The sequence below is a fragment of the Gavia stellata genome, chromosome 2 (assembly GCF_030936135.1).
Source record: "Gavia stellata isolate bGavSte3 chromosome 2, bGavSte3.hap2, whole genome shotgun sequence".
Classification (NCBI taxonomy): Eukaryota; Metazoa; Chordata; class Aves; order Gaviiformes; family Gaviidae; genus Gavia; species Gavia stellata.
The window spans coordinates 108,469,812-108,497,753 of record NC_082595.1 but is presented as its reverse complement, the minus strand read 5'-3'; the positions used below and the strand labels follow the sequence as shown (position 1 = coordinate 108,497,753).

At 42.1% G+C, this 27,942-nt stretch overlaps 1 protein-coding gene across 1 annotated transcript in view; it reads right to left on the bottom strand.

Moving 5' to 3' along the window:
• Positions 1-2,179: 2,179 nt before the first annotated feature.
• TFAP2D (transcription factor AP-2 delta) overlaps positions 2,180-27,942 on the bottom strand; it is a 51,342-nt gene continuing 25,579 nt past the window's right edge. Inside the window, exons 6-8 of the mRNA XM_059835719.1 lie at positions 25,693-25,834; positions 17,722-17,835; positions 2,180-2,399 (exon numbers count right to left, since the gene is read on the bottom strand). Coding sequence (XP_059691702.1) covers positions 2,180-2,399; positions 17,722-17,835; positions 25,693-25,834 — 476 coding nt within the window. The remainder of the gene's footprint in view (positions 2,400-17,721; positions 17,836-25,692; positions 25,835-27,942) is intronic.

Below are 27,942 nucleotides of genomic sequence, written 5' to 3'. Positions count from 1 at the left end.
GCAAAATCATAGGTTTTCTGGGTTGGTTTTTTTTTTTGGTAGATTTCCTTATGCAAGCAAATAGGGACTCATTAGTTCCTACCGTGTTTTCTCACCATGATGGCAATGTCCCCACTGACCTCAAAAGGAACAGCATCATGCCATAAGCGCTCTATTTCCTTCCATGCATTTGGAAGGTGAGGCTTATGTTGTTAATTCGGTTTGACTCCCTATATCATAGATGTAAATGCCCTTGGCAAGTTTTCATAGTCCCTAGGTTTAGAAGTCTAAAGCTGGTCATCCACGTTGTAATGCATGCTAACTAGTTCTAGAAAGCTACGATGTAGACCCGTGTATGAGCACTTTTATCCTTGGCTTCCTTTATACCTAGTTGAGAAAAGCACTCACTTTCAGGACATGATTTGTCATTACTTTGAGGTGAGATAAACTGCCTACTCTCAGTGCCTTTTTCTCTCCACTGATTATAGGGAGAGGAGGGTGATTAGTCCAGTTGTAGTCATGTACAATGCAAAATGCCACCGTTACATTCCAACTATTATCTGTGGAGAATGACAGGCACTTCCAGATGATGCCTTCTACCTGTCCTAGACATTTGGTGTGCAAGTCAAGTGGCCACCCACAGATATCTAGTGCTGTCTTGTGGGATCCTCCAGCTCCTCCAGGTGAGTCCAGTTCTCCTATAGGTTTCATGTCTTATCTATCAAAAATCTGTGGCTGTCTTAGATATTCTAAAACATCTCAAATGGCTCTAAACACTTACACGGGGACAACTATATTATTTGCTACTATAGAAAGAGATGAATTGTCCCTTGGAAGAAAAGGTCTGGTTCTGCTGATCTTAAAAGGAGTTTAGATGGCCAGTATAACCCCACCCTGTAATACCAATCCTTCCTAACTGTCTCAATAAAGTGATGTCAGAGAAACAAGGAAAGGAATGGAATAAAAGTCTTGTTGAGTCTGGAAAAAGCCTCTTGATTCAAAGAGGCTTGAGCTCAAACTATGCCTCCAATGTTTTCTGTGTGAGGATGTGTGGAAGGTGGTAAAGTAATGTTTCAAAAGTACATTAGCAAGGTTATTACCACTTAGCTGCTGTGGACCAAGCCAATCTGCCTTATTTGTCATTTTGGTTTTATTTTCTTTTCTTTTCGGTAAGTGAGTGGATTCTGTTAGACCTCTGCACCTCAGCTGGATTTCTAAAGACAATAAAGCTGCAGAAACAAGCTGTTGAAGAAAAGAAAGCATCATAAAATCAAGGCAACACAAAAGGTGACTCCAACTGCCTGCATTGATCCTGTTGAACAGAGACCCAGGTATGGCAGACTGCAGTGTTGCGGTACCAGGGGCTGAGAAGATAGAGGACAGAAGCCCGTGCTGTCATTTAATCTGAAGTTCACAGAGGGATCAGGGCTCTTATTGAAACTATCAAGGTTTTTTTTCATTTTAGTCTGCCATGCTCTTTTCACAAGAGACACCATGGCTGCTGCTTGAATGGTCAGGATAGATTCCCAACAGGTTCTGGCCTCATTCCAGTGCAGCTTTATTGTACATTCCCACATGGGGATGAGTAGCCCCCAACACCAAATGGTTCATTTGTCCCATGACCCAAGAATTCCTCTTTTGCCAGGTTTCCATATTGTTTTCCCAATGGTGAGTAGATCAGGCATTTCCGATGGATCAGAGGAAGCCCTTCTTTCAATCTCTCCAGCATGCAAGCAAAGCCAGGATGCTGGAACTGCATGTCCCACAAACGATGCGCTGGCCCTAACTGCGCTGCCAGAGAAGAAAGTGCTTCAAATTTCATGTGCCACCTCAGCCAAGTCCAGAAGTGCTTATAAAAAACAGTGTTAGTGTATCATTCAGAACAATCAAATACTACGTGCACGAAAAAGTAGTTTAGAGCAACATAAATTTTAAAAAAGTGACAATTTCATCACACAATTACTGTACACTGCTGTTCTTAGGGTTGAATGCTTTCCTCTCTCACGCTCTCTCTTTCTCTCTGTTTTAATCTTTCTCTTTTTTATTTTCCTTTTTTGATTTTTTCTTTTTTTTTTTTTTTTCTTTTTTTACCCCTTTTTTTGGATTTGGTCCACTGGAGATAAATTGCCCTCAATGATATATATATTTAAAAAAAATATCAGCAGCAAGACTCTCTTGAAATAGATTCTGTTTGATGTAGCTAGTCTGTCTTTTCTGTTTTGCCCTCTTTCACAGCAGCCTCTGAAGTTTTCCGCAGGGGGGCTTTCTCCGAGTTGGCGTGTCCTTGGCCGGATTCCGCCGCTCCTCCGTTTTTGTGCGATGTGTGCTTTTCCAAGTAGTTCAGCATTTCACTGAGAACAGTTTGGAAAGTGCTTAGGGCAGCACATATTGCAGGAGTTCCAAAACCATGAGTGATCAAACTACAAATGGGAAGGAGACAGAAAAAGAAAAAGAAATACACACACACACATAAATATAAATGCACTCACATACATCGAAGAGTTTACAGTACACTCATTTTGCTGTAGTGAAATTCAAGATTTGCTCCCTAAACTATTTATTACCTATGGGAGAAACAGCAAAGAATAGAGTAGAGCAGAAGAGCAGACTATATACAGCTTCAAAGGATGGTTTTGGTAGGAGTCTCAGTTCTGAAAGACCGTGGGACAGATCCTTGCCTGATGCAGATGGACACAGAGTTGGTGACTTCAGAGAGGCCAAGAGAGGGTCCTTGCCCTAGGCTCTCCGGCATTGCTACTTTTCCAGTCCCAGAAAGTTTGGCTTCCCCTTTTTCAGGTAAATGAAACCAGTTCTGTGTGATTTATTCACTCTCCTAGATGAGAGTCTTGAACAACAAGACCTGGTTATTCTACATGGACATGTGGCTCCATCTGTGCTAGGAAATCAAGCAATGCCAAGGTGCAGTCTCTGACCCCCAGCGCAATTGGCATGGTTTGGTCATATCCGTGCTTAGCATCCGACAGGGTGGAATCTGAACTGCCTATTGGGAATAGTCCCTGGCTAATGCTAGTGCTCAAACAATGCCCAGGAAATGTTTCACATAGGGCTAGTTCAGCCAGGCTAAATTCACGGACCATCCCAATCAATTAATAATAAAAATAGCCAAGTTCCAACAACGTTGCCCTGGTGGTGTTGAATTTACTAGTACAGATTTACCCTGTTGCACCTTTCATCCAAATAAGGTGTTTTTTCAAGATAACACTGATTTTTTCTTGGTTTTCTGCACTGCAAAGCAGCTGAATTTCAGTGGTGCTCCTCACTTAACAGCTACTGAAATGATATATTAATGCAGTTGCCAGGCAGAGCTATAGTGGGCTAATCTCATTGCAGTTTAGAGCAGCATTTCAGAGCACACATATGTATCTACAGTCACTTGAGATGTTTTGGGCATCCAGCCTGGCTTCCACCTGCAGATCCAGAAGTGTGCAAGTTTCCCATAGGTCCCATCTCTTAGATACCATCTCTGTGAGGATGTCTCAGCTACGTTAGGATATCAGAAATCCCACTAGAGGCCATTTTTTAGGCAGTCGACTTCAGACCTATTTGCCTAAATAGTGCATGTACAGTATACGATGTTCATGTAAGGGCCAGGGAAACTCAAGCTATACTAGTAGACACCTTATTATGAGCAAACAAATTATTCTCATTGTTATAACGATGCATTTTGATAAGTGCTAAGTGAAAAAAACCCCCAAACTCTCCAGATTTTTCATTTTCATTTAGAAATAAATGAAAAATTATTTCAAAGGTTAAAATGTCACTGCAGTTTTTAAAAGCCTGATTTCAGTTATCCCGTTTCTACTCAGGGCAGAAAGAAGACAAGGAGAGGAACAGAAGCTGATTTCTGAGTTTGCGGACATTTTTGAGAAATCAGTACTTTATATTGGTTTGGGTGAGAGAAAAAACACAACAGAACATTGCAGTGATTCTGATAAAACAGTAACTATTGCCCATCCCATCCTTGTTAAGATCTTGTCCCTGCAGTAACTCTCTGGGTGTCTTAGGCACCACATCGGTAAACCTTGCTCTAATGCAGAGAACCGCACGTGAGAGGTGAGAAATGGGAACATTTCAGTTCGGTGAGAACCCCTGTCCTCTGCACTTTGGCTTCTCAGTCTTCCCAGCTGTTTTAGAAAAAAATGAAAATGTAGGGACCGAGGGAAAAGGGGTTGTACAGGACATGGGCAATTGCCAGGATGCTGGAAGTATCAAAAAACCCACAGGAAAGGCTCCAAGGTATCTTTTAGGGAGATCTTTCTGTCTGCTGGACATGGGAACCCTGCTTGCTAGAAAAGCCGGTGTCCTAGGGAAGACACCAAACATAAGGGAATCCTAACCAAAATGAGAGCTCAGTTTGCAAATATCTCTCCATTTCAGATCGGGAATGACCCAGTCTTTTATAAAAGGTCTCCCAAACGCTATTAACAAATAACTTGCTTTTAGAATGTTTATCCATCCATCTTCAGGCACTTTTCAAAGCAGGAATTTATGTTTATCCCCAGTTAGCAATGAGAGAAAAATGGTAATTAAATATTTACAAGGACTATTTTGCAGACATCAATTAATAATACCACATGACTTTTGAAGTTTGGACTCCTGAAGTTTGGATTTGTAGTAATATCTGGAACTTTTAAATTTAGCATTAAAAAGAGGTAAACATACCTTGCTTTAATTTTTTTTTTTTTAGAAATGCTTGGCATACCCTGAAAATAAAAATCATCATCATCACCGTAAGTCATGTTTTTAATAGTAGTAAAACCAAGATCAGCAGTAGCATATAGATAAGAATATTTTTAGCCCTTTCAAGTCCTTTTAGGAGTCAGGTGATTTCAAGATTTTGTGTTGCATTTTATCATCATTTCTAGTCTTCATAAGTCCAGAGAAATGAAAATGTGATGGAGCTTACAATAACAGAAAGCAAGAAAAAGGAAATTCAAAGTTATCATTACTAGTTATAATAGCTCATGATTTTTACATTGCTTGTGTGATCTTCTGGGTCTTGACTTGGGGACCTGACCATACCGAGACGTAGACAATTTTTTTATGATCTTGCATGCAAAAGAAACTAGTTTATCTATTTTAAAAGTTGGCAATATCTGCGATCATTCATTTCCAGTAGATGCAAATAGTAAGTTTAACAAAGGATTGACTGGAAAAGAAATCTTCCAGCTTGCTCTCTTTGAACCTTTCGACTCCTGAGCAAAAGGAATAGTGCTGTGTTCACCTGATAGCTCAATACACCCTGAAGAGTAAAGTGGGAATACTAGAGTGAAAATGTACAGAGATTGTCTCAAAAATGATCTGTAGGGCTAAGAACAAGGATAGAAAGCTTTAATGTTCTCAAATGCTGCACAAGACTGTAGAAAATACCAGAATGGGACAAAATCTGATATTCAGGTACATAAGCGTAGGTGCCAACTTGTAGGTGTGTACATCAACAGTGCCTAAACTCCCATTACCATCAAAGAGGACTTAATGTAGTTTCCTATGTATAAGAGTCTACAGTGATTTGAGGTGTCCTGTGACATCTGAAACATCTGCACAGATTTGCTATATCTGATACAGGACTTAAGTCCACATTGCTTCCAGGTGTTTTGACGCCAAGCAGGTTACCCATGTGTATCTCAGATGGCACTAGACGCCAATGTTTAGGCAAATGAATTGAGCCCTGGGGCTTTATTCAATACAGAGAAGTCTGGAAAATGATTTAGCACATGAAATGGATGTGTCTCCTTTATGGTGAGCTGCACCATTCTTCTGGCTACACTGAGGGCTTCATCAGGCTGAATAAAAATGTGTGTTCAGTGGTATTTGAGATGCCCTGTGGTAACAAGACATCTGCGTCAGGTGAACAGGTAATGTAGAGGGCTTACAGGAGAACAGCACCGTTTTAAAGCAGCAATGGACTGATGGCATACCTAATAGCAGCTAAAAAGTTGCTGCATGCTACTGTTTACTCAGCTGTATAATGTCCTAGATCTTCATTGACTACATGGAAAGCTTAGACATCCAGCTGATATTGAAATACTTAGATATGGGTATTTTATCCTGAGCAGAATCTTAAACTTCTGGTCTGAAAACTAGTGTTCATAGGAAAAGGATCTTGTGGGGTGAGTTAGGGGTCTATCTCCTTTACAGTTTAGCCTCTTATGTACCACTAATCATCAAATACAGCAGTTTTTCACAAGATAGCATTGTATTTCTTATAAAAAAGCCAACTCTTTTTTAGTGAAATGGCGCTGCAGAGTCTCATGGCAACTCTACTTTCAGTTCCTGATGAATATATTCTTCTCCACAGATGGGGATATGCAGAGCCTATTAATTTTCCCGTGAAGCTGATTAAGAGAAACCATTTTATGGAAAACTTCTGACCAGCCCTCCTTGCCATGCTCCTGTGAGGGTGTATTTTTTAGCCTCACTTTATGTAATGAGCATAAAGAGGCCGAGAGATATTATCTTCTACTTTATCTTACATTTTTATCAGTAATTCCCCTTGCTCTAGTTTTGGTGGACTTTATTTCTCTGCAAGTTAAAGTCTTTGAAAAATCTAAGCAAGTTGGATAATTTCCCTTTGCTGATGAAAGTAAGTTTCAAGTTGGGGAGAAAATCTGATTTTACATTTAAATCAGACATGACAGACAGAAGATTAATGGCAAAGCATTCTGATGTGTTTCCTGAAAGTCAAATTTAGTTGCCTGATTTTTCAGGCTAACTGAGCTCCCACTGAAATTGGTTCCTTTTTGGTATGCTCCACACCTATGAAACGAGTTGCTTTCATTATAATACTTTCATTTGGGTTTAAAAGCCTAAAATTAAATATGGTGGATTCATAATGGAGTCTTCTGGGTATTCTCAGCTTTGTAGTACATCTCAATGCAAATTCTATAAACTAACTTTATTGTTCTAAAAGGCAAGGCTAAAATTTCTGATTTTGGTACTGTGCATGGAGAGCTGCAGAAAGAAGGCAATGAATATCAGGCCAACATATTATAAATTCTTATGCTTAAGGACATCCAGACCTGCCTGCAATTCTGCCCAGCTCTATGATGCAATTATGTCTGCTCATGTTTTAATGATGGCCTTACTTAAAAGTGAAAAGATCCAAGTGTGCCTGAAGGCTTGGACTCTCATTTGGCAACTACCTCAAGGACTCCTCCATACCCCAGGCTGGTGAAACTCCGACATGCGGCAAAAAAACCCAGATTCCCTCTCGGTCCAGGGAAGAGGCCATCTGGACTGAATGTTTCCACCCTCATTTAAAATAAATAAATACTTTAAAACAGTAATAATGAAGAAAAAGCAAGCTTGAACTTATTGATCGGACTTTCTCAGAACTTTGAATGTGAAAACCACTTCATGATTATCCAAATTTGGATAATCCCAAAATGGCAGATGACAAATAATAAGGTCTGATAAGACATTTGATGGCTGTAAAGGAAATGGAAGAAGCTTTGAATCCCTTCACTGATACAAGTAACATCCTAAGTTAGAGGTGCCTATACTGACTTTGAGGTGCTTCTGTTGATTTCAAGGTTTGTCCTGTGAAGGTTGCCTAGAGAATGAAATTGTGATAACTTTACTTCAGAAAGTCAGTAGGCCTAAGCACGACACAAGTTAGACTGATAGTCAAGGTAAACATTGGAACATAGCCAGTATGTACTACAGGGATATGTAGTCTATAGGATCAGAGTAGCAAACAGCACACACAAAAGTTGCCTTGCAAAGTAGGCCCTCATGCTTGTTTTCTGTTCATAACTAAACCAGCGTATTAAGGACATGCTCTCCTAAGCAGATGGACCTCTTTTTACCATGTGTAAAAGCAATGGAGAAAGTTAAGAAGAGAGTGCTAGAGCTGATGCCCCATATTTCCAAAATATTCTATTTCAGCTCTGTGTATTTTAGACCTTGGGACTGATTTTCCACACTAGGAGAATTGCCCAGGGAACATATCTGAAACATCCAAGACGGTGACTATGGAGTGTTTCTGAGCTATAGACCAAAGATTACGCCACGGCACTGTGGTGCACATGGTGCTCACAGAAGCCCGGATGTTTGCCAAGAAATCTTTCTAGCACAGCACATTATGTCCTCCAAATAAAAGACTGGATAATGCTGTGACTTGCTGGTTTTGAATGGGAGAAAGGTGTACAAGCTTCTGGCTAACTCTGGATGAAAAAGTGTCCTCACTGCCCATTACTACCTGTGAAGCCAAATACCCCAGTGAAAGCATGGATCCAAGATGACTGGATGCTATTGAAAAAGAGTGAGCATGTCCCTCACACAGCCATCGGTTCCTTCAGTTTCTCCTTTCACTTAGTTAATGGTCACATCTCTGCTCTATGGGAAGGCAGAGAAATGAATGATATTCTTCCAACTTGCTGCCATGCATAGACTTTTCCCAGTGAGGCAGCTAACGTAGCTGAGAAGCCCCATTGCCCTCCTCAAATGAGAAAGACCAAGAAGTGAGCATTATACACATGCTGACAACAAGGGACAATGCAACTTTGTAACCTAGTAATTTGGAAATTAGGGGATAGCATTCCTTTTTTGGGAAATCGAGAGTGCCTTAAATGTTTTAAGAAATCTTAAGTGCTGGATTGAAAAACAAATCAAGTCCCCCAAGCTTTTTTCCATCTTTGATGAATGTGTATTTGTTTTTTCTGTGGTTATCATGGAAATTATTTGTCAATGAAGAAGATAAAGAAAAGAAAAGAGATTCTCACTCCATAAATTGTGACTTTAAGGGAATATGGTATCGTAAGACTCACGATAAAAATCATTGGCAATATTAGAAATTCACACCTTTCTAAAAGGATTTTGGTTATCAGCAGAGCAGGAGAAGGTGATTGAACCCTCACTATGGAAAGATCGAAGAGGGAATCCCTGGCAAAGGGAGTGAGGGAAAAATCCCAGAGGGAGGAACTCTAATACCTTTGGTAAATAAAGAGCCAAGGAAAAGAAAGGAAAAAAAAAAAAAGAAAAAAGAAAGGAACAATTTGTTGATTACTAGCACCTCAGGGCTAGGAACCTGTGTTGTCCCTCTCAGTTAGTGGAATCTAAAACCAGACCGAGAGAGACCATGGAAGTCAGGAACTCTAGAGGGCACCAGAGGTGTTTCACCACAAACTTTGTTGCGCACCAGGCTTCTTCCAGTCCGTGCATCCAAGCAGAAGGCTGCTGTTGCTAATCAAGATGACTGGAATTATGACAGCAGCTGCTCTACCTCCTGATAAGCAAAGAAGCATAAAAAAGAGAGAACAATATATAAGGGGGGTAAGCACACCTGTAAAGGCAACCCACCAGTAAGGCTTTGAGCTTGGCTCTTTGTTACAATTTAAAAAACATATTGAGCTTCAAACCCCATTTCATTGCTCCCTTTCACCCTTCAGAAAGAAGGATGTTACTTTCTCGCTGCTCCCAAAGTCTGAGCCTCTGGTTTCTTGCCTGTCGCTTTTCGTGTCACCTTGTCAGTGTGATGCCAGGCACTGGCAGGAGGCTGACAGCTCCAGGCTCAGAGACTTGCTAAACGACAAAACTCTTGTCTCAAACAGTTTCATAGGAAGGGTGTTTCATATCAGCTGGATGGCTAGGCAAAACACAGAATAATTTGTAAGGATGCTGATTGCTTTTATTATCTAGCTTTAGTATTTTGAGCCCATTATTTTTTGTCTGTTTATATAAGGTTTCTGCACTGAAAGAAATGTCACTTGCAAGAAAGCAGTTTTCCCTTTGCTGTTTTCCTGTCTTTATCTTTTATATATAAGATAGATCTGGATGTGATTTTGTGTCTTAATGAAATGTAACTTTGAAGTTAAAGGATCAAATCCAACTTCTGTAATTGGTAGGTATTTGCCCTATATGATGGATGACATCAGTAGGATATCTGAACTTTCCAAACACTACAGATTCTTACAGACAAAAGTGTCCCAAAAGCAGATGTAGAAGATATGTCTATACCCAATTTTACAAGTGAAGAAAGTGGAACTAAGAGGCTGACTAATGAGGTCAGGGAGTCTGTATGTGTAAGCTAAGAAACAGACACAGATCTCTTGAGTATAATCTCATCAACTGTTCTTTTTGTAAGCTTTTTGTGTCTTGGTTTTTTGGCTTCCCAACACAGAATGTAGGACATTTTTGGTGAGTTTTCTGGTAACTCTAGTTTTCATGAGGTTCTGGGGAGCTATAAAAGACTTCTGCCAAAAATTCAAAGAATTCAAAGCTGTTCTGACGCAAGAGCATGTTATGAAGGCAAAGACAAGAAGACTCGTGTCAATGTGACTTTTGGGTTCCCAGCTGAATCCGTGGGAAGCTCAGATACAACAGTAGAATGGAAGAGAGAAGTAGATACACGCTCTCTCCATTCAACAGGAGAGAGAGGGTCTAAAATCAAGAAAATACACTAATTCAGTGTTTTGGACATTTGGTCCAGTTGGAGGGATGTCCTAAATTCTGATCCTCAGACTGAAGGCTGCTTTGATGCTTTATCAACAAACTTCAGTGTGAAATGAATAAAGCAGGATCCTAGATCCAGAACTCTAGCTTTGATTTAATGCAGAAGCCACTACATCGGATAACGATACTCATGGGCTTTCATTCTCAGTCCAGCCTTAAATTTTCCTCTGCAAAAAGGAACAGCTTCAAGAAGAGGGATGGGAAGTGAACAAGCAGGTTCACCCATTCCGCCAGAGATGCCATGGGACATTTAGAGTATCTATAAGGTTGGTAGATGTGATGGAGGACTCACACAAGACCCTTGAACTGAGGGAGTGGCTGATGAATGTGAGACAGGATGTCCTTTTACAGCTAAAATGACCCTAGATCTTTAGATTCACCAGACAGGTCAATCACCCTAAGGTTTTTAAATTGAAGCTAGGGGATGCCTTTAGTCACCTAGACCTGCATTAGTGAAGTGAAGAGTGCCCAGGCTCCTCCTGTGATCATGAGTGATCTAGAATAGCCTGGCCTAATCTCCATTATTCAAGCATTTTAACCTGCAAAGTAGTGGCCATATCTAAGCTTCCAGCTGAGAACATCCTCTTGACTGAGATAAGGCTGACTTGTGCCTGGGAATTGTTTGGGACAGGAAGAGTTGGTCTAGGCCAAACACCTACAAGGAACCACAGTAGCATTCAAATATTACAGACAATTGTGTTCCCATGTCCAGGACCATACTCACACAGTTCATTAGACTAGTTTTCATGTATCTTTTGGGGGGTCTTAATTTCTACATGTCTCCATTCCTTCTCTGAAATATCACAGAAACATTTCACTTCTTCACAGCAGGGATCTATACAACTGAAAATGATTGGCTCATCTGGTCTAGTTCTCTGCTCGGGAGAAGGTTGGATGCACTAAATGTCTGGGAATTGCAAAAATACCAGAGAGATGGGGTGATATGCATTTTAATCCCAACCATATCCCATATTGACATACTTATTCACTGTCAAGATCTACCTGCATACCATTAACAGGAAAAGGATGGGGCTTAATGATTGTGCTGGTTAACATTGTTCCAGATTCAGCAGAATTGGCCTGCAACGTCACCATTCAGCTCTGCTGAGTGAGTGGCACAATAATGGGTTGGGAGTTAGCCAGGGCTTCACCATCTCCCATCACAACTACCTGCACCATATAGTCTCCAAGTGTCCGTCTCAGAGCTCTTTTGTCTCCAGGCAGGTGTTTCTTCATCTGGTGTAGGTGATGATTGCCCTGCCTCACCATTTCCAGCTTTTCTAATGTGAATTATTCTCAAAGCGTTATATATGTGTTTTGTTTACATCCATCTTCTTGCTTTCTCTAAATATTCCAACTCCCTTTTTCCCTTCCATCACCTTAGATAATTGAGAGCTGTCTCTCAGTTTCGCTGAGCATGAAACTCTTTTACCTGATCTGAATTCAAAAACAACCAACTTACAATGCTAAAGAGAGATTTGTATAACCTTTCTGTCCTGAAAAAATAAAGAAGGATGAAATCTCAGCTTTACTGCCATCAGTGGGATTTGAAAATGGTTTTCGTTTCAGGAGAAATTAAACACCCAGCTTTTCCCTCTTCCATGCACAGACACATGCACATATGCACAAAGGTCTCACGTGATTCTGCAGGGTTTGGGGGAGAAGAACCGCTTAATTATAAGTAATAGAAGGCATTTTAAAAGAATCTAAGTCCTATCAAAATATTCTTTCTCTCTCTGGCCCCCAACCCCTTTCCTAATGCTCACTCCATTTTGAAAACGAAGAGTGAGAGAAAGAGGCTCCTCTCATTAAAGCTGTAGAAACTTTTGGGTTCTTTTCCAGCACGGATGTGCTGACTTTGTTCTCTACTGCAGTGGTCTCATAAATGCGTTTACACAGATCAGCCTTTAGAGGACAACAAAGAGACACTCATGTATCTGGACAAAAAATCTCAGCACTTAGTAATGGAACTGGATTTTTCCAGGGTTTTCTTGTTTGCCCTGTAGCTTAATGCTGATTCTGTCTTCAGAAACTGGGGACAGGGTAGCTCAAGTGGTGGCTTTCAGGCCAGGTACAACGCTCAGGATTATTCCACTTGCTCCTCTGTGTTTATCATGAAGGAATCAAAAAAGACCTGAAGGTCGGCTTGGGTAGCCCTACAACATATTGCCTTTCTTGAACCCACACTTACGTACGTGCTTAGAAATCTGAGCTGCCCCAACACTTAGCCTGTGAGGTCAGTGGCTTATGATCCAGCCCTGACAAAGATGGGCTTCTCTAAGTCTTAGTACGTTATTTATACCACAGGCTATAAGGCACCTAACTGGGCTGTAATAAGGGCTGGTGCTTCCCTGAATTCTCAGGCTATATATATTTCAGGACAAGAGGAAATGGCCTCAAGTTGCACCAGGGGAGTTTCAGGCTGGATATTAGGAAAAATTTCTTTACTGAGAGAGTGGTGAAGCATTGGAAGAGGCTGCCCAGGGAGGTGGTGGAGTCACCATCACTGGGGGTGTTCAAGAAACGTGTGGACGAGGCATTGTGGGACATGGTTTAGTGGGCATGGTGGTGTTGGGTTGATGGTTGGACTTGATGATCTTACAGGTCTTTTCCAACCTTTGTGAATCTGTGATGTGCCACTGTGCCTAGGAATAATTTGGGACAGTGCTAGTTAGACAGGGCAACAAAAACCCAGGGATCCTGCTAAAAAGCAGCACAGGCAGCCAATACCTGCCTGTGCCCTGGCACTACTTTTATTTACTAATATCAATATAACTTCTCTGCAGTAAGATACTCCAAAATGCATTGAAAAGGGAGAAATCTTGAATAGAGCATACATAATACTACCCTGGCTCAGGTAATGCACAATAGTTGCTGGTATGAATATAAGGGTCTACAGAATTGTCTGTTCATGGTCAAACAATATTTGGAAATCATTCTTCATGCAACATTGAGTTTTCTGTATTCAGGTCAGATGGATATCTCAGAGAGCAGCTACACAAACATGGTTGTACCAGAGGTGTAGAAGAGCCTGTGTTTTTTGCGCATCCGGTAAAGTTGTGCAAAACTCAGCAGTTTTCAGGCTCACTGGCAGCTCCTTTGAAGATTTCCTCTGTTTTACGCTTTTTATGAACTTTAAGTTTGGTGTTTGAGCAAACCCAGCAATTCTGATCCCTTCGTGGGCACTATCCTGTACTTCAGGTTGGACACACGTTTACAGATCTTGATGAATTGGGACTCAGTGGAAAAGCTTCAGGGAGAAGTGTGAGTCTGAAGATTTAAAACAAAGGAAACAGGAAACGGTGCTTCGATCTGACCTGTGCCAGTTTGTGAACCCGGTCTTAATTATTAACGTTGAGCAAGTAACATCATGAGCAAGTAGAGTGCATAACTCCACACTTACCAGCTGTAGGGTAATTTATTCCTAAAGAAAAGTCCCTTTTACCCCAAGGTAGTAGAGGCTGGATTCTGCTGTAGGTATCAGATTTTATAGCTCTTCAGAGTCTTTCATTATCTTATAATTTATTCTAATAATAGAGATTTGTGTGATTCCTCTGAATTTTTCTGGTCATAAAAAATCTCTTTGACTTTCTGACATCGTATGGCATAAGCATATGTATATGTATAAAATACCAACTTTTCATCTCATGGTTTCTTTGCTGCCTTGATTATGGTTTACAAGGCAGAATTTCTGAAACCTCTTCTTGTTATATTAAACCTTTATGAAACTGTATGAGAATTCCCATGATCAAAAATCATCTTATATTGGATAATGGTTGAAAAACATGCTATATTTATGCTAAAAACTTTCACAAAACCTTGTCAGAGGTTCCAGTGGAAGACTATGACCTGTCCTTGGCAAACATAGTGTTTCGGCTTCATCTCAATCTAGAGACTTACAGAGCATAGTGACAGAGAATTTGTTGTGATAAAGCCCACAGTTCCGGAATACAGATAGAAATGACGATGAAAATTTCATTGTTGAAAAAGCATGTTATGAAATTTGTGATAACTGTGTGGAGTCACTTCTTCAGATTTATGTCTCCTCTGCAAGACCTATTTGTAGAGCACTAACAGCTCTTGGGCATTTTGATCATAAATAACATTAATTTCATGTGTATAATTTGGAACAGCCACTTATTAAGGCAGTCCAGTTTTCGACTCTGACTATCAGAGGTGTCATCAGCGTATATGACAATGACTATGGTATGAAGGTCAAACCCACCTCTGGCATACAGTTGCAAAGCACTTAGATATAGATACATGATAATTGCGTTCATTTCACTGTAATAAATAAGGACAACCCACTCTTTTGGAAATCTGATCTTAGATAGTGGGACCTAGGATCAGGGATGTGGAGGCCTCTGTACATGGAATACTTGAATTCTTAGGGTTAGGCATGTGCTTTATGTTAGGCAGATGCTTTCAACATCTTTTTATGAAATAATTTCCAACTGATGGATAATGACAAGCAGCTATTTGTGCTTGTGACCAGTAGGAGGCTGTGCTATGCCTCAGACAGCAGTGGGCATGTTGTTCCTGGGTTACAAGGACTTTCTCCATGTGTCAGGGTACCAAGAATTTCTTCCTCTTCTTTCATCCCCAACTGACCAGGTGCAAATTTCCTGCGGTGGAGGTCAGGTCAGTCTGAGGATGATCCCTCAGAGAAAGCTGGAGAAACCAAGTGATCGGTCAGAAGCAGTCTGTTTTGAAAATTTGACTCAGAAAATACTTAATGCTCCTGGAAAACATGGTGAGTTGCATTCTCACATCTTCTCTGACATCTGAGACAGACTTAAGTGCCTTCTGTGATATTTAATATCAAGAAGGCAAGTAGTGGTAGGAGTGGTTCAAATGATTTAGCTGTGAAGGCTGCCAGATTTAGGGGATGGAATAACGACTTTTTGCCTATAATAGATTTAGTTATTTACAATATAAGTGTCTAGTGTGTTCTGGTTGGCTAAGCTCCCATTCAGCTGGAGATCTAGACCAGGCTGTTCAGTCAACAAAGTTTAGAGAGAAATTCCAGTCAAGTCACACTAATGTTGATGTCTACATTAGGCCTGCTTAATTGCAATGCAGATTTCATGGGCTATACAGACAAGATCCCTAGAAACTACAGCAGAAGATATACACCTGGCTGAAATGGAGGCATCTGCATGTAGATGAGTGGAGTTAGAAGCCTGGGTCAGAAGCTGGATCTGACTTCAACTTCTCTACAATAGATGGAAAAGGAATATGGTGTCAGCTCTGCCTCTGGGTCTGGCAGTACTCATCATTCCCCAAGTACAGACATCAGAGAAGGCGGTCTGATTTAAGCCCAGGGAAGCATCTGTGCAGGATCAAGACCTGTGCTCTTCTAGGTGCCCATCTTCAGTCCAACATTTATTACTTACAGCAGGCGTGAAAGAAAGCATTGAATGATCCAGGAGCTGCCTACAGAAGCTTTGTACTCCAACCCACTGAAGTAAAGCAGAGAAAGAAGGATGGGAGCTGTACCAATTGACAGCTTTTGTAGCTGAAGCCTTCAGCATTTTATCCTGACTGCTATTTCTTCTTTAAACACAGGAATCCTTGGGGATTACCTACCTTATATCACATTTACTTTGTGTGCATGTAATGGGGAATTATCTATTTTTCCACTTGCCGAGGTAGCCCATTAAAATCCCTCTATGAGTATCCTGTCTAAATAAATATGTCTTCCTTGGTGAGCATGTGTAGTTAGGCATTTTGGAGTGTGGGTATGTAAGGGAAAGTATACATAGATGTAGGTGGTATGTGTATGTGTGCACACATCACAGCATGAGAATAGAAGTGGGGTTGTCTAGATATGCATATCTGTATATGCACAGGATACACACAGGTACATGTAAGCATAAACAGGAATGTGTGCATTTGTGGACCAGGCATTATCCTTGCCTCTCCACACACTCCAACAGATAGATGGAAGAAGTGGAATGGCGGCTATTTTGGTTTCTATTCAAAGTCTGAGGGACTAAACATTAGGTACCATACCACCACCTGGCTGGTAGGTGCTTTATGCTCTGTCAGAATCTTAATAACTAAAAGACGTTGGGGCACAAAAGTTGTCTACCCAGCCAATGAATGAAGAGTGGCTTAGCTGGTTGTGCTAAAGAATATGCAACATCACTCTAAGGCTTTATAGGCCTAACAAACTTGCTTAGTCTGTAACCAGTTCTTTGAAACAGTTCTTTACACGTTGATTTTTTCAGGTACCAGCTAATGGCTAGAAAGAAAAAAATCTGTAGCCTCAGCTAGTCATATATTCCCCTCTGTGGTCAGAGCAAAGTCAGGAGCAGCGCTGGGATGTTTCCTCACACTTATCTTTGATAAATATCTTAGATGAACCCACTATTTCAAAGTGGCCCTCTGGAAGTTCCCGTCTTACTCTTGACTGTATCCAGCACATAGCCTAAAGCAAAAATGTGAAATTGCACAGCAACTCCTGGGCTGATAAATCTTTCTGATCCCAAACACTCTATAGACTTTTATCTGTAACTTGGATAAAATTCTGATGAAGTTTGGACTTGGCGTGCATGTATCATGGGTCCCTGTCTTCATAACAGCTTCTTAGGCTGTCTACACCAGTAAATTAAATAATGTTAGGGCATGGGCCCAGAAACTGAGTCTAAATATATTAGCAGTCGCTGGATCTTTGGTCTGAGCCAGCTTGCATTCTCCTTTCCAGGGTGTTGTTCGGGAATGATTGCAGTGAGATTGTTCCAGTAGTTAGTTGGCTTTGAGGCCAGTCTGCTTTGGAGGCCAAAGAGTTAATAGTATGGTAATGGTAAGATGATGTCAAATGGTCTCAGCAGCATAGAGGAGGCTCTGGAACTATTTAGTTAATTGGTAAGGATGCAGCCTAACTGTTCATCCTTTTATTGCTACTTTGATTCATCAATATTGTAATTTTGGCTCTGAACTTGAGTTTCTACATTTCTGGACCATCCACTTCATTGGTTGGCTTGTGATTAGGCTCACATCTAGAGCAAGGCAACTTTCTGACCAGATGGGGAGACTTGGCCAGCAGATGTAAAAATGACTTACTCAAGCTCATAGAAGCAGGGTGAAGGCAACTAGCCTGAACTACATTGCTGGGCAAACATGCGCTTTCAATAGGTGCAGGTAACAGAGGGATTATGGACATTATAGTCTTCCAGGTAAGGGAACAAATACCATTATAACATCATAAGTAGTCTTTACCAAAATAATGGATTTTAGTTAATCGTTCCTCTTTCAAAATCATACCTGAAATGTGTTAAATGTCTCTGGATGTCGAGGTCTAATATTGGAGTCGGTCTGGAGGATCCGAGGGGTGATCTGTCTTGACTTAGAAGATCTTGGAATTCTTTACATATTTGTCTAAAAGGAAAGTGGAAATCCTTAAATAAGACAGGTGTAATCCTTTCCATAAAGCTGATTCCCATAACACTGCCACCTTATCATGAGTGATCTATTCATAACAGAAATGTTTAGCAGAGGCGTTGTTAAAGAAATTGAAGGCAAATGAATCCCCCTCTTGCTTCCCTGCCCCAAATTCTCAGAGCCAGCAACACACAGAATCTCTTGAACAGGAATAGTTCCCCTCTGGAACCATATTAACATTGACATTTTAAAATGTGGTTTCTTTCCTGAATTGGACCCAGTTTGGCAGTGTTAAGTCTGGCTTAGCTCACCTACATTAGAAGTAAGGGTTATGGTTAAAGAAAATGATGATCTAGCATTAGAACATGCCTGAAGACTTTGTGTAAGTACATCACTAATTGTACACTTGTGTGCACTGGTTTATCTGCAAGTAGAAGTCCTAACTATTTTGGCCTTGCCTTCTTGATCCCTGACTCTTAAGGCAAATGGAGTACCAGATGTTGTGAAGGAAAATGCTACCTTTGCTCTCCCAGTTTCCATTTGTGTCCATACTCTGCTTCCTTGTAGAGTCTAGGGCGGAAGAACCAATGGATCAACTGAGACCTCTCCCACAGGTCTGCTCAGAGTGAGAATTCATGCCAGCAGCAGTATTTAAATTTCTTACTGAAACATTCATTAAATTGTTTTACATTTCTACCATGTATCAGGCAGCCTAAAGTAGATGTCTATAGCAGTCCAGAAGACTTGCATCCTAACTGTGCCTCGTTCTCTCCAGTGACTGTAGGAGGAGCTCAGTGACTCACTCAGCTGTCAGTGCCTACACAACAGACAGGCAAGTGAGGCAAATCCCATCATCTCCACTTTTTCGCTACGATGATTTTCTGGGCACAGGTCCTACACACTTTCAGTAAGTAGGACCCGGGAACCCAGTTCGGCACCTTGCAATGGGAACTCAGGCTCTGTCTTGCCTGATCTCCCACCAGCATAGTAACACAACTTCTTTGGAAAGAATGGATGGTCTTGCTGTCTTCCCTCTCCCTTTGCTTCTCTCAGGATGCTTCAGCACCTGGGAGTTAAAAACTTCCCCTAGGATAACTCTATATAGGATCTAATACTAAGAGAGACCTGAAAATAGGGTTTTTTCATTCTTGTGATACTGTTGTTTGGGGCTACTTTGCAAATTAGTCCAGGAATGTTCTACCAATGTGAGTTTTTTTAGAGAAACCAAACTGGCTTCATTTAGTGCATGCCCTCAGAAGAGTACTATCTGGACCATGGATGAATAGAGACGCCACTTACTTTCAATTAGTTTCTGATACAGTCAATTAAAAAAAGGAGAAGTGTCTGGACCTTTCTCTCAGGACTTCTCCAAATGAGCATACCACTCTCCATTGACTGTATTGGAACAATAGGCACTTCATGTGGGGTCAGGAGGGCATGATGCCTGATACTAGCCTGACACTCAGTTGGATTGACCTAATACTGGTCACAGTGACTACACGTAACCTAGTAAACAGTGCCACCTAGCAAACTAAGCAGCGCCAGGGATCATTCTCACATCCTCATGCCAATTGTCACCATCTGATAAGGTCCATATATTTATGCCCTTCTACCCTCCTAAACAGGGTAGCTTCCTGAGAATGGGTTAACTCCCAGAACATGCCCAAAAGTTATTTGAGAGAGTTCAAGGAGCCATTCTAACATTTTAATAACATAGGCAATTGCAATCTGATGACTCAGTGTGTGCATGCTTTATGTTGTTAACATAGACGCAATTCCTGTGCCTGGGCCTAGTTTCTAATACTAAAGAGCATCTCTGTGATCCATGATTACTGTTAGAAGATTCTTTGCATGTCTGGTCCTAGATAAAGTTCAAGTTCTTCATTATCACCTTCTCCTTTGGGACAGAGGCATAAAGGAAAATAAATGGGCAAACTCAGTTCCTTGGTCTTTAGAAGGTCCTCCATTGCCCAGTTACAAGCAAGGAAACTACACTAACCTGATTTTACCCTTCATTACATCACTGTTCTTCAAGTTTTGGACATAGACTTTGGATACCACAGCTCTCTCCTGACTAAGAGGAGTGGAGATGCAGAAAACTATTCCTGCTGCACTGCTGGACTTCATCCAAGCCTGATTTCTGTAAACGCTTGTCATCTGCATGGACCTAGACACTGACTGCTTGAAAAGACAGCATCGTCTTAGCCTTTCAGGCAAAGAGAGGTATTCAGCAGAAATGTATGTAAATGCAGCATACAGTTTTAATGAATCAGGTCCTTAGAGGAAAAACAGTTCCTTTCAACAACTGAATACAGTCAGTCATTTTGGCTTCTAAACAATCTACTATCCCCAGTCGGCCCTGTCAGCACTGCTCTTCTCTCCTTCCTCCAACCTCTACTTTCTACCTGTTGAAAAAGTTCATCTTAAAAGTTCTTATATTTTGACAAAGGAAAGTGTCAGAACAGAGTGTGCAATTAAGTTCCCTTCTATCTTCACATGTCAAAAGTCTTTACTGAGTGTTGGCAGATTGAAAGAAAAGAAAAAACTTTTTTATTATACATGAAAACCTGTAAAAGGCAGTAACCTAGTTTTTTCAAGAGGATTTCCAGGCAAAGTGGTGTCTCAGAGCCTCCACCACCAATAAAACATCACCTGGGGTAGTGACAAGGAGGGGGCTGACAGTTATTTGCTGAGTTGGGCTGTGACTTTGAAAAAGCAAAGAAAGATGGTTATGCTGTCTTAGGGGCCACAGATTAATAAAAAAAAAGACTCCTGGTCACTCCTGCAAGAGAGGCACCTATAATGATTTATGATAGATGGTCAGATGTTCCAGTATATGATAAGGAAAAGATAAAGAATTCTGTACTGGATCAGAACAAGAGCCCATCTAGCCCACGATCCTATTGCTAGCAGTGGCCAAAGCAAATGCCTCATGAAGAGTACAAGACTGGGGCAAATGCGTGCCCGTGAGTCTGATATATTCCAAGTGTGGCAGAGTTGCCAGGCATCCAAAGATCAACTATGAGAGAGATGCTCAGCGGGTCCTGTGAGTCCAGTCTCAGAGCCACTTTTCAGAATATAGCAAAATGAGCACATAGTGTCATGAACCAGACGTTGATTATTCTGTACTGGCTGTAGGCAACCCCACAATAAAATCGTTATTCACACTATTCTGTTTTGGTCTGTGTAAATGTGTGCGTATCTGTCCCTCTGTCTCATGTGGAAGGCCTTGTGCTGCGATACTCTGTGATGTTTCCCGTAGCCAGCATGCCTCTCCATCAAGTGGAATTATTATATGGCCTTCAGCAGTTCTACATCTGTCCTAGCTACAGCCTGATGAGGTCCTGTCCCCTGTTGTAAAGCCATTCAGGGTCTCCCACACCTCTGCAAGGTAAACTAACCCATGCTTGAAGACCCTCTAAAAGCAGGTCCCAGCTTTTTCTTTTTTTTTTTTTTTTCATTTCTGTGTGGATTGCCTAGACATGTCCTGAAGCCTTTCTAAAGAGTCTAGGGTTAACAGGCCAGTATCAGCACCCTTTGGCCAGAACTATGATAATTCAGTCTTTTTTTTTGAAGCGCCTTGCTCTGGAGTGCCCAGACAATCATCTACTCAAAGAAGGTGAGTGCAGAGAAAGAGACTCATAGGCGACTGGCTTCTCCCATTGTTTATCCCTTTCATACCCTTTCTGCTCTTAACCAAAACTTGCTTCGTTCCCATCCTGCCCTTGGTGTGACTTGTGTTCAGTGCCGTATACTGGCTACACAGCCCAATCATTTCTTCTTCCTGTGATAATCATCTGGTAGGGCTCTGGTTCTTCATTGTCTAGACCATCAAATTGTTAGAACAGGCCATGGCACCACCTTATTGCATCAAATAGTACTGTCCTAGGCAGATCTTGAATTTGCAAATGTGAGGGACCGTTTCCAAGAGTTAGTTTTGGAAGATCGAGTAGTTTAACACAATGAATATGGTTTGTTCCATGCCAGAAAATGGTCCTGATTTCATTCACTGTACTACTATCAACATGGCCTCAGACCAGGTAGGGCTGAGCGGGGCAGTGAAGAGAGTGTTACCTCAAGCTTAGTGACCTCCATGTGTTAAAGAGGGCTATTGGCATCTAAAGTAGCAGTCTTTAGTCTTTACTAGCCCATGGGCCACTGTTCTGTGCATGGCAGCTGAACTGCTTCCACTCAGCGTGGGTGAATTGCTTGACTACAAGGTATAGATGCCCTTGGTAACACTGGGAGCTTCTACTGGACACCAGAGACTTCTGCATTGTAGACATTAAGGGTTCTGTTTAGTTACTCACACATAGATAAGTAGTACCCAAGACATCCATAATAAACAGCAGACACAACACAGTAACAAGGAGGAATGTCTTTACTTTGAGGGTGGTAGAGCACTGGAACAAGCTGCCCAGAGAGGCAGAGTCTCCTTCTCTGGAGATATTCAAAACTCGCCTGGACACATTCCTGTGCAACCTGCTCTAGGTGAACCTGCTCTGGTGGGGGGTTGGACTAGATGATCTCCAGAGGTCCCTTCCAACCCCTATCACTCTGTGATTCTGTGATTCTGTAAAAAGAGACCAGTATGCTTCTGGAGCAGCAGCTGGTAACCAAGCTGGACAACCCAGTTCATCTCAAATGGCAGTAGGTGCCTGTGTTTGGGCAACTGAATCAAGCCATTGAAGCTGGATGCCTGAATCCAGAATGGAGTTTCATCTATATAATAGGAATTGTGGAAATAATTTTGTTCTTTCCCCTTATTTTTCCTCAGGACCCAACACGTGGAAGAACTCACCAGTTCTGCCAAAGGCACACTTCTATGGTCTTCTAGATCTGTCCCAGAGTGGGCGGTGGTAACGCACACAGGCAATGGCACTCCTTTTCTTTCCATAGGCGAACCTTGCAATGAGGGATTTTACCACCCTGGAATTTCAGTGTCATTTTTGGCAGCAGCATAGCAATCTACCACTTCTTCTGGTGTTACAACTCACAAGCGCATGAGGGAGGGCAGTTGTGAAATTACTGAAATTACAAACCTAGAGCTTATATACACCTAGTGAATAATTGAAACTCCTGACAAATGACTGGAGTACCTACTGCCAGACACATGGAAGCATGGCTGGGAAATACCATGCTAGTATTACGGTGTCATGGACCTGTGTCTCCTGTAGTACCTGGGCAGGGCTGGTCTGTGAATCACTTTTCTCCTTCCAGGCAGGAGAGGGCAGTAGTAGCCCACACATTAACCCACCTGTCCCTGTTGCAAGCACTACTGTGGTAGGATGTGGCCTATCCTTGTATTATGGACAGACCTCTCTGATGAATTTGCTGGTGCTTTTAACTGATGGGATGGGGGAAAAAGACATTTTGTTCCTTAAAAGTGCAGGATAACAGCCTACAAGCCCAAAGTTTGTGGGGTTTACAGAATCACAGAATCACTAAGGCTGGAAAAGACCTGTAAGATCATCAAGTCCAACCATCAACTAACACCATCATGCCCACTAAACCATGTCCAGCCATCAACTAACACGACCATGCCCACTAAACCATGTCCCACAGTGCATCGTCCACATGTTCCTTGAACACCTCCAGGGAGGGTGACTCAACCACTTCCCGGGGCAGCCTGTTCCAGTGTTTCACCACTCTCTCAGTAAAGACATTTTTCCTAATATCCAGCCTGAACCTCCCCTGGCACAACTTGAGGCCATTTCCTCTTGTCCTGTCACTTGTCACTTGGGAGAAGAGACCAACACCCACCTCACCACAACCCCCTTTCAGGTAATTGTAGAGAGCGATGAGGTCTCCCCTCAGCCTCCTCTTCTCCAGACTGAACAACCCCAGTTCCCTCAGCCGCTCCTCATCAGACTTGTGCTCCAGACCCGTCACCAGCTTCGTCGCCCTTCTCTGGACACGCTCCAGCACCTCCATGTCCTTCTTGGAGTGAGGGGCCCAAAACTGAACACAGCATTCAAGGTGCGGCCTCACCAGCGCCGAGTACAGGGGCACGATCCTCTCCCTACTCCTGCTGGCCACACTCTTTCTGATACAGGCCAGGATGGCGTTGGCCTTCTTGGCCACCTGGGCACACTGCTGGCTCATCTTCAGCCGGCTGTCAATCAACAGCCCCAGGTCCTTTTCTGCAGGGGAACTTTAGGAGTAATGCACGCCCACGACTCCCCATCTCCGTAGTAAAGGAAAGTGAGAAAGTAGGTATGGAGTGGTGAGAAAGGGTAGCGAGACTTTTATGTGTCCCCCAGTGAGACAGCCTTTGGAGGTAGGACATAACAGTTACCCACTGATTATTACAACCCATAGTAAAATGACCTCTCACTAGAGTTGGAAAAGAAGGGGAAAGAATTGTATCATTATTGTTGAGTAACATTTTATAGATGGGGCAAATCCTCCAGTTGGGGCAACTTACAGCTTTCACTCTTGTTTACGTTGCGCTGCCCAGCAGTACAGTCAGCTTTTCCACAGTTGGGGGGGCAAATTGCTAATGGGCTATACAGCAATGGGGAGACACAACTTGCAGAGAGGAGCTGCTTCTTGCCAGCTAGTTTATTCTCACATCTCCAAAACCCATCGGCCCCTTAAAACAAGTGTGGATGTAGGTAAGAGTAAGATCATATTCCACTTATATTATTACTTTTAACCTACAAGGGACTTAGGAGCATGATGAGTGAGGTCTCTTATCACCTTCACAACTGGCAAATGCCCCCTGAGCCACATAGTGCTCTGCTTAACATCCCAGGGAAGGATTACAGGCTATATTCACGGGATTCACAAGCCTTAGATGTTTCAATGCATGTCATCTCTGGGTCACCTTCAGGGCGAAGAGCTCTGGATACAAGAGGAACACCAAGGCCAGGAATCCTGTTCCCCACAAACAGACATAGCAGAAGGACATTGGGATACAAAGGATAATCCTGTTGCTGGTCAGCCTTCTCCCCTACTACAAGGTGATTCCTCTCTGTTGGATATATCCCAGCCTGGATGATTCTCAAACATTTCCAGCACTGGGATGGTGGTTTGAGAGATCGGGTTTCTGTCCTCAGCTCTCCTGCAGCCTCACTATGTAACACAGCAGTAAGGTCAGGAAGAGTATGAGTATGTTCAAGGCTACCCCATGCAGGCATACCACACACCCTGTGTAGGTCTACTTTGTTCAACGCAGACTATTTATTTCTGTTTCCCATGGCTCGTGAAGGCTAATTCCTCCCTCATCAAGGCTAATTAACCCAGATGAAATGTTATCCTAACATGACATTACTGTTCCGGGGAGGTGAGTGCCTTGTTTAGAGCGAAGTCGGGTGTCTCTGTGTGTCTTTAATGGCTTTAGCAAAGCTCTCCTGCTGGGGTACATTGTTCCAGTGCCTTTGAATTCAGGGGAAGTCGTGCAATTTCCATCCGGAGAGAATCTGTCCCTCTGCAAACCAGCTCTCCCTCAGCAGACTTATGATAATTATCCCACAGTAACTAGTACTTCAGTAGAAGCTTAGATCTCCTGCTCACACGCAAGCAGGAAACAAAGCCAGGCTCTGTCCTATAGATCTTACCCTGTAATAATGTCCCCTCCTCTCACCTAAACCAAAGCATCTGAGAAGATGTACGTGCCTCCTTAAGCGCAGGCAATGAGAGCATAGCCACTAAAACCTCATTGCAGTAAATAAGGTTCCTCTCACAGCATCTCCAAAGAGGATTGCTCTCACTTGCTGTCAGTAAGTACTGTTGTGATAGCAGTCACTGCAATCCCAGCTCCATACTCCCACTTCTCCCTCCCCCAGCCCCCAGATCCAAAATGGAGAACTGACAGACAGATTTCTTTTTTAGGTTCCCCTCCCTTCTTACTTTGTCGCTAGGATCATCTTTTTCCTCGCTGTCTGCTCTTTCTGTTCCATGTGCTGTCTGGCAATGTGCTCTCCTACCGCCTTGGCAGGGAACTCTGTTTCACAGGTGTAGCCGAAATCTCTGGCCAAATGTAACGCTTCCCCTGTGGGCAAACAAAATGGGTCAGTTGTTGTTGTTGTTGTTATTATTATTATTATTATTATTATTATTATTATTCCAGAATTTCTTACGCTCTTAAAAAAAAAAAAAAGACCACAATAACAAATCACTTTTGTAGACATTCATTCCCAATCTCAGTTACAGATTTCAGCTCATTTGGCCTGTTCATGCTTAGTCATCAGATGGTGCCAGCCAGAAGATAGGGAGGATATTCATCTAATGAGAAAATACTAATCAAGACACTTGGGTTTAGCTCCCTGCTCTGTCACCAGTGAGTACTGGGCAGTTGCTCAAATTTTGTAAGCCCAGTTCATCATTGGTATTTAAGGCATGGAAACTAGTGGAATGTAGGAATAAATCACACTGAAGGGCTGCGATTCGGCCTTTGGTGCTTCACTTCTCTATCTCTAAAGAAAGAATAGCCTTCTACCCCAGGAGAGAGCTGTGGGGATAGCATACATTTCAGCATATTTGCTTAGCAGTTAAGCCAGCAGGCACGATACAAGTGCCCCACGCTAAAGACGAGCAGACCCCAAAGTAAAGTGCAAGAAACAATCCTGTTTGCAAAATATTGCAATGAAAATTGACCAGATAAATAAAACCGGAAGGCAATGAAGATCACAGTTGCTGTTTTATAGGTGGGGAAACCAAGGCAAAGGGAGCACGTGGCTTGACCAGGCTTTATGAAAAGGCTAAGACAGAGACAGGCACTGAACAGCTTAGAAAACCCAGGGATTTATTTTAGGGTTTACTGAACACTCTGGCCTGCATGTTGTGACTCTGAAAACCTTGGTGTGGGATTTATCTGCTCAAACACAGCTGCCTGGAGTGTGAACATCTGTGCCTAAGTTAGTCTTTCCCTGGTGGGAAATAGGCATTTCCAGATGATGCTTGTTCTCATCTTATCATAGAAAGTAGAAATAGGTCAGCTACCAGAAGCGTATATTGAAGTGACTGAGAGATGTGGTCCAGAATAGTTTTGGGGTTAGGGTGTTGTGGGTTTTTTGTTTTATTTTTCTTTTTTTCAGAGCTGTGTATTTGATTGCCATCATGAGAGGTGGCATTGGACCTTGGCTGTTTGGAGACCAGGCTGATGCTCCAGGTGAACAGTTAGTTAGGAGGGATGCAGGAACCTGTAACAGTTCCCTTTGAGAACATGTGCAGTGGAATTCCTCTGATTAAATGTCAATATTGACATCTGACCTAATACTTTCAAGTCAATGGAGACAAGCTAGCATTTGAAGCATGTATCATCCCATGCTAAAGTAGAAGGCAAAAGTGGATCAGAGGAATGATAGAAAAGTCCAGGTTAGAAGGGAACTCAGGAGATCACCTTCTGTTGAAAGCACGGCCATAGATGAGGTTATTCATGGCCTTTTCAAGCCTCGTCTTGAATATTTCCAGCCATGGAGATTCCACAGTTTTTCTGAGCAACCTAATCAAATGTTTAATTATTAATTTAATTTGTTAATCACCCAGAAAGTGCTGATTTCTCCCTATTGACTACAATTAGACATGAGAGGACAGATATAACTATGATAGAGATGGTGAGACAAATCCCATCCCCAGCAAGACTGAGTCTGCTCTGCACAGACCTGGCCAAGCCAAGGAAGATGGAAACTTCCATGGGAGCAGTGGTCTTGTGCCAGGGGCACCATGAGGTATAAGGAACCACATGCACTGACCTCTCTTCCAGGCTCTATTCTCCACCTTTTCAGAGTTTATTGTCTTCCCTACTATCATTGGAGTTCTTACCAGAAAAATACCTTTTATTTCCACAAGCAAATACTTTGTTGTGTGTTTATCTGCCCTAACTGTATTCAGGTACTAGTAAAATACACGCGCTACTCCCAGGAAATTTGTTTGCTGACAACGGTCAACAACCACCTTTGCAAACATAACCAATTTTACACACAAAAATTGAAGATTATACTCAAAATCATCTGCATTGTTTGGATTCTTTAAACATGATTTCCAGTATCCCTAAAAAGAGTAAGAAGTTAACAAGCAACCACTATCTCTGAGTTGAAAGGAGAAATACTTTCCACTTAGTTTACAGCTTCTGGAAAAGTAAAATGATTTTCAGTGAAA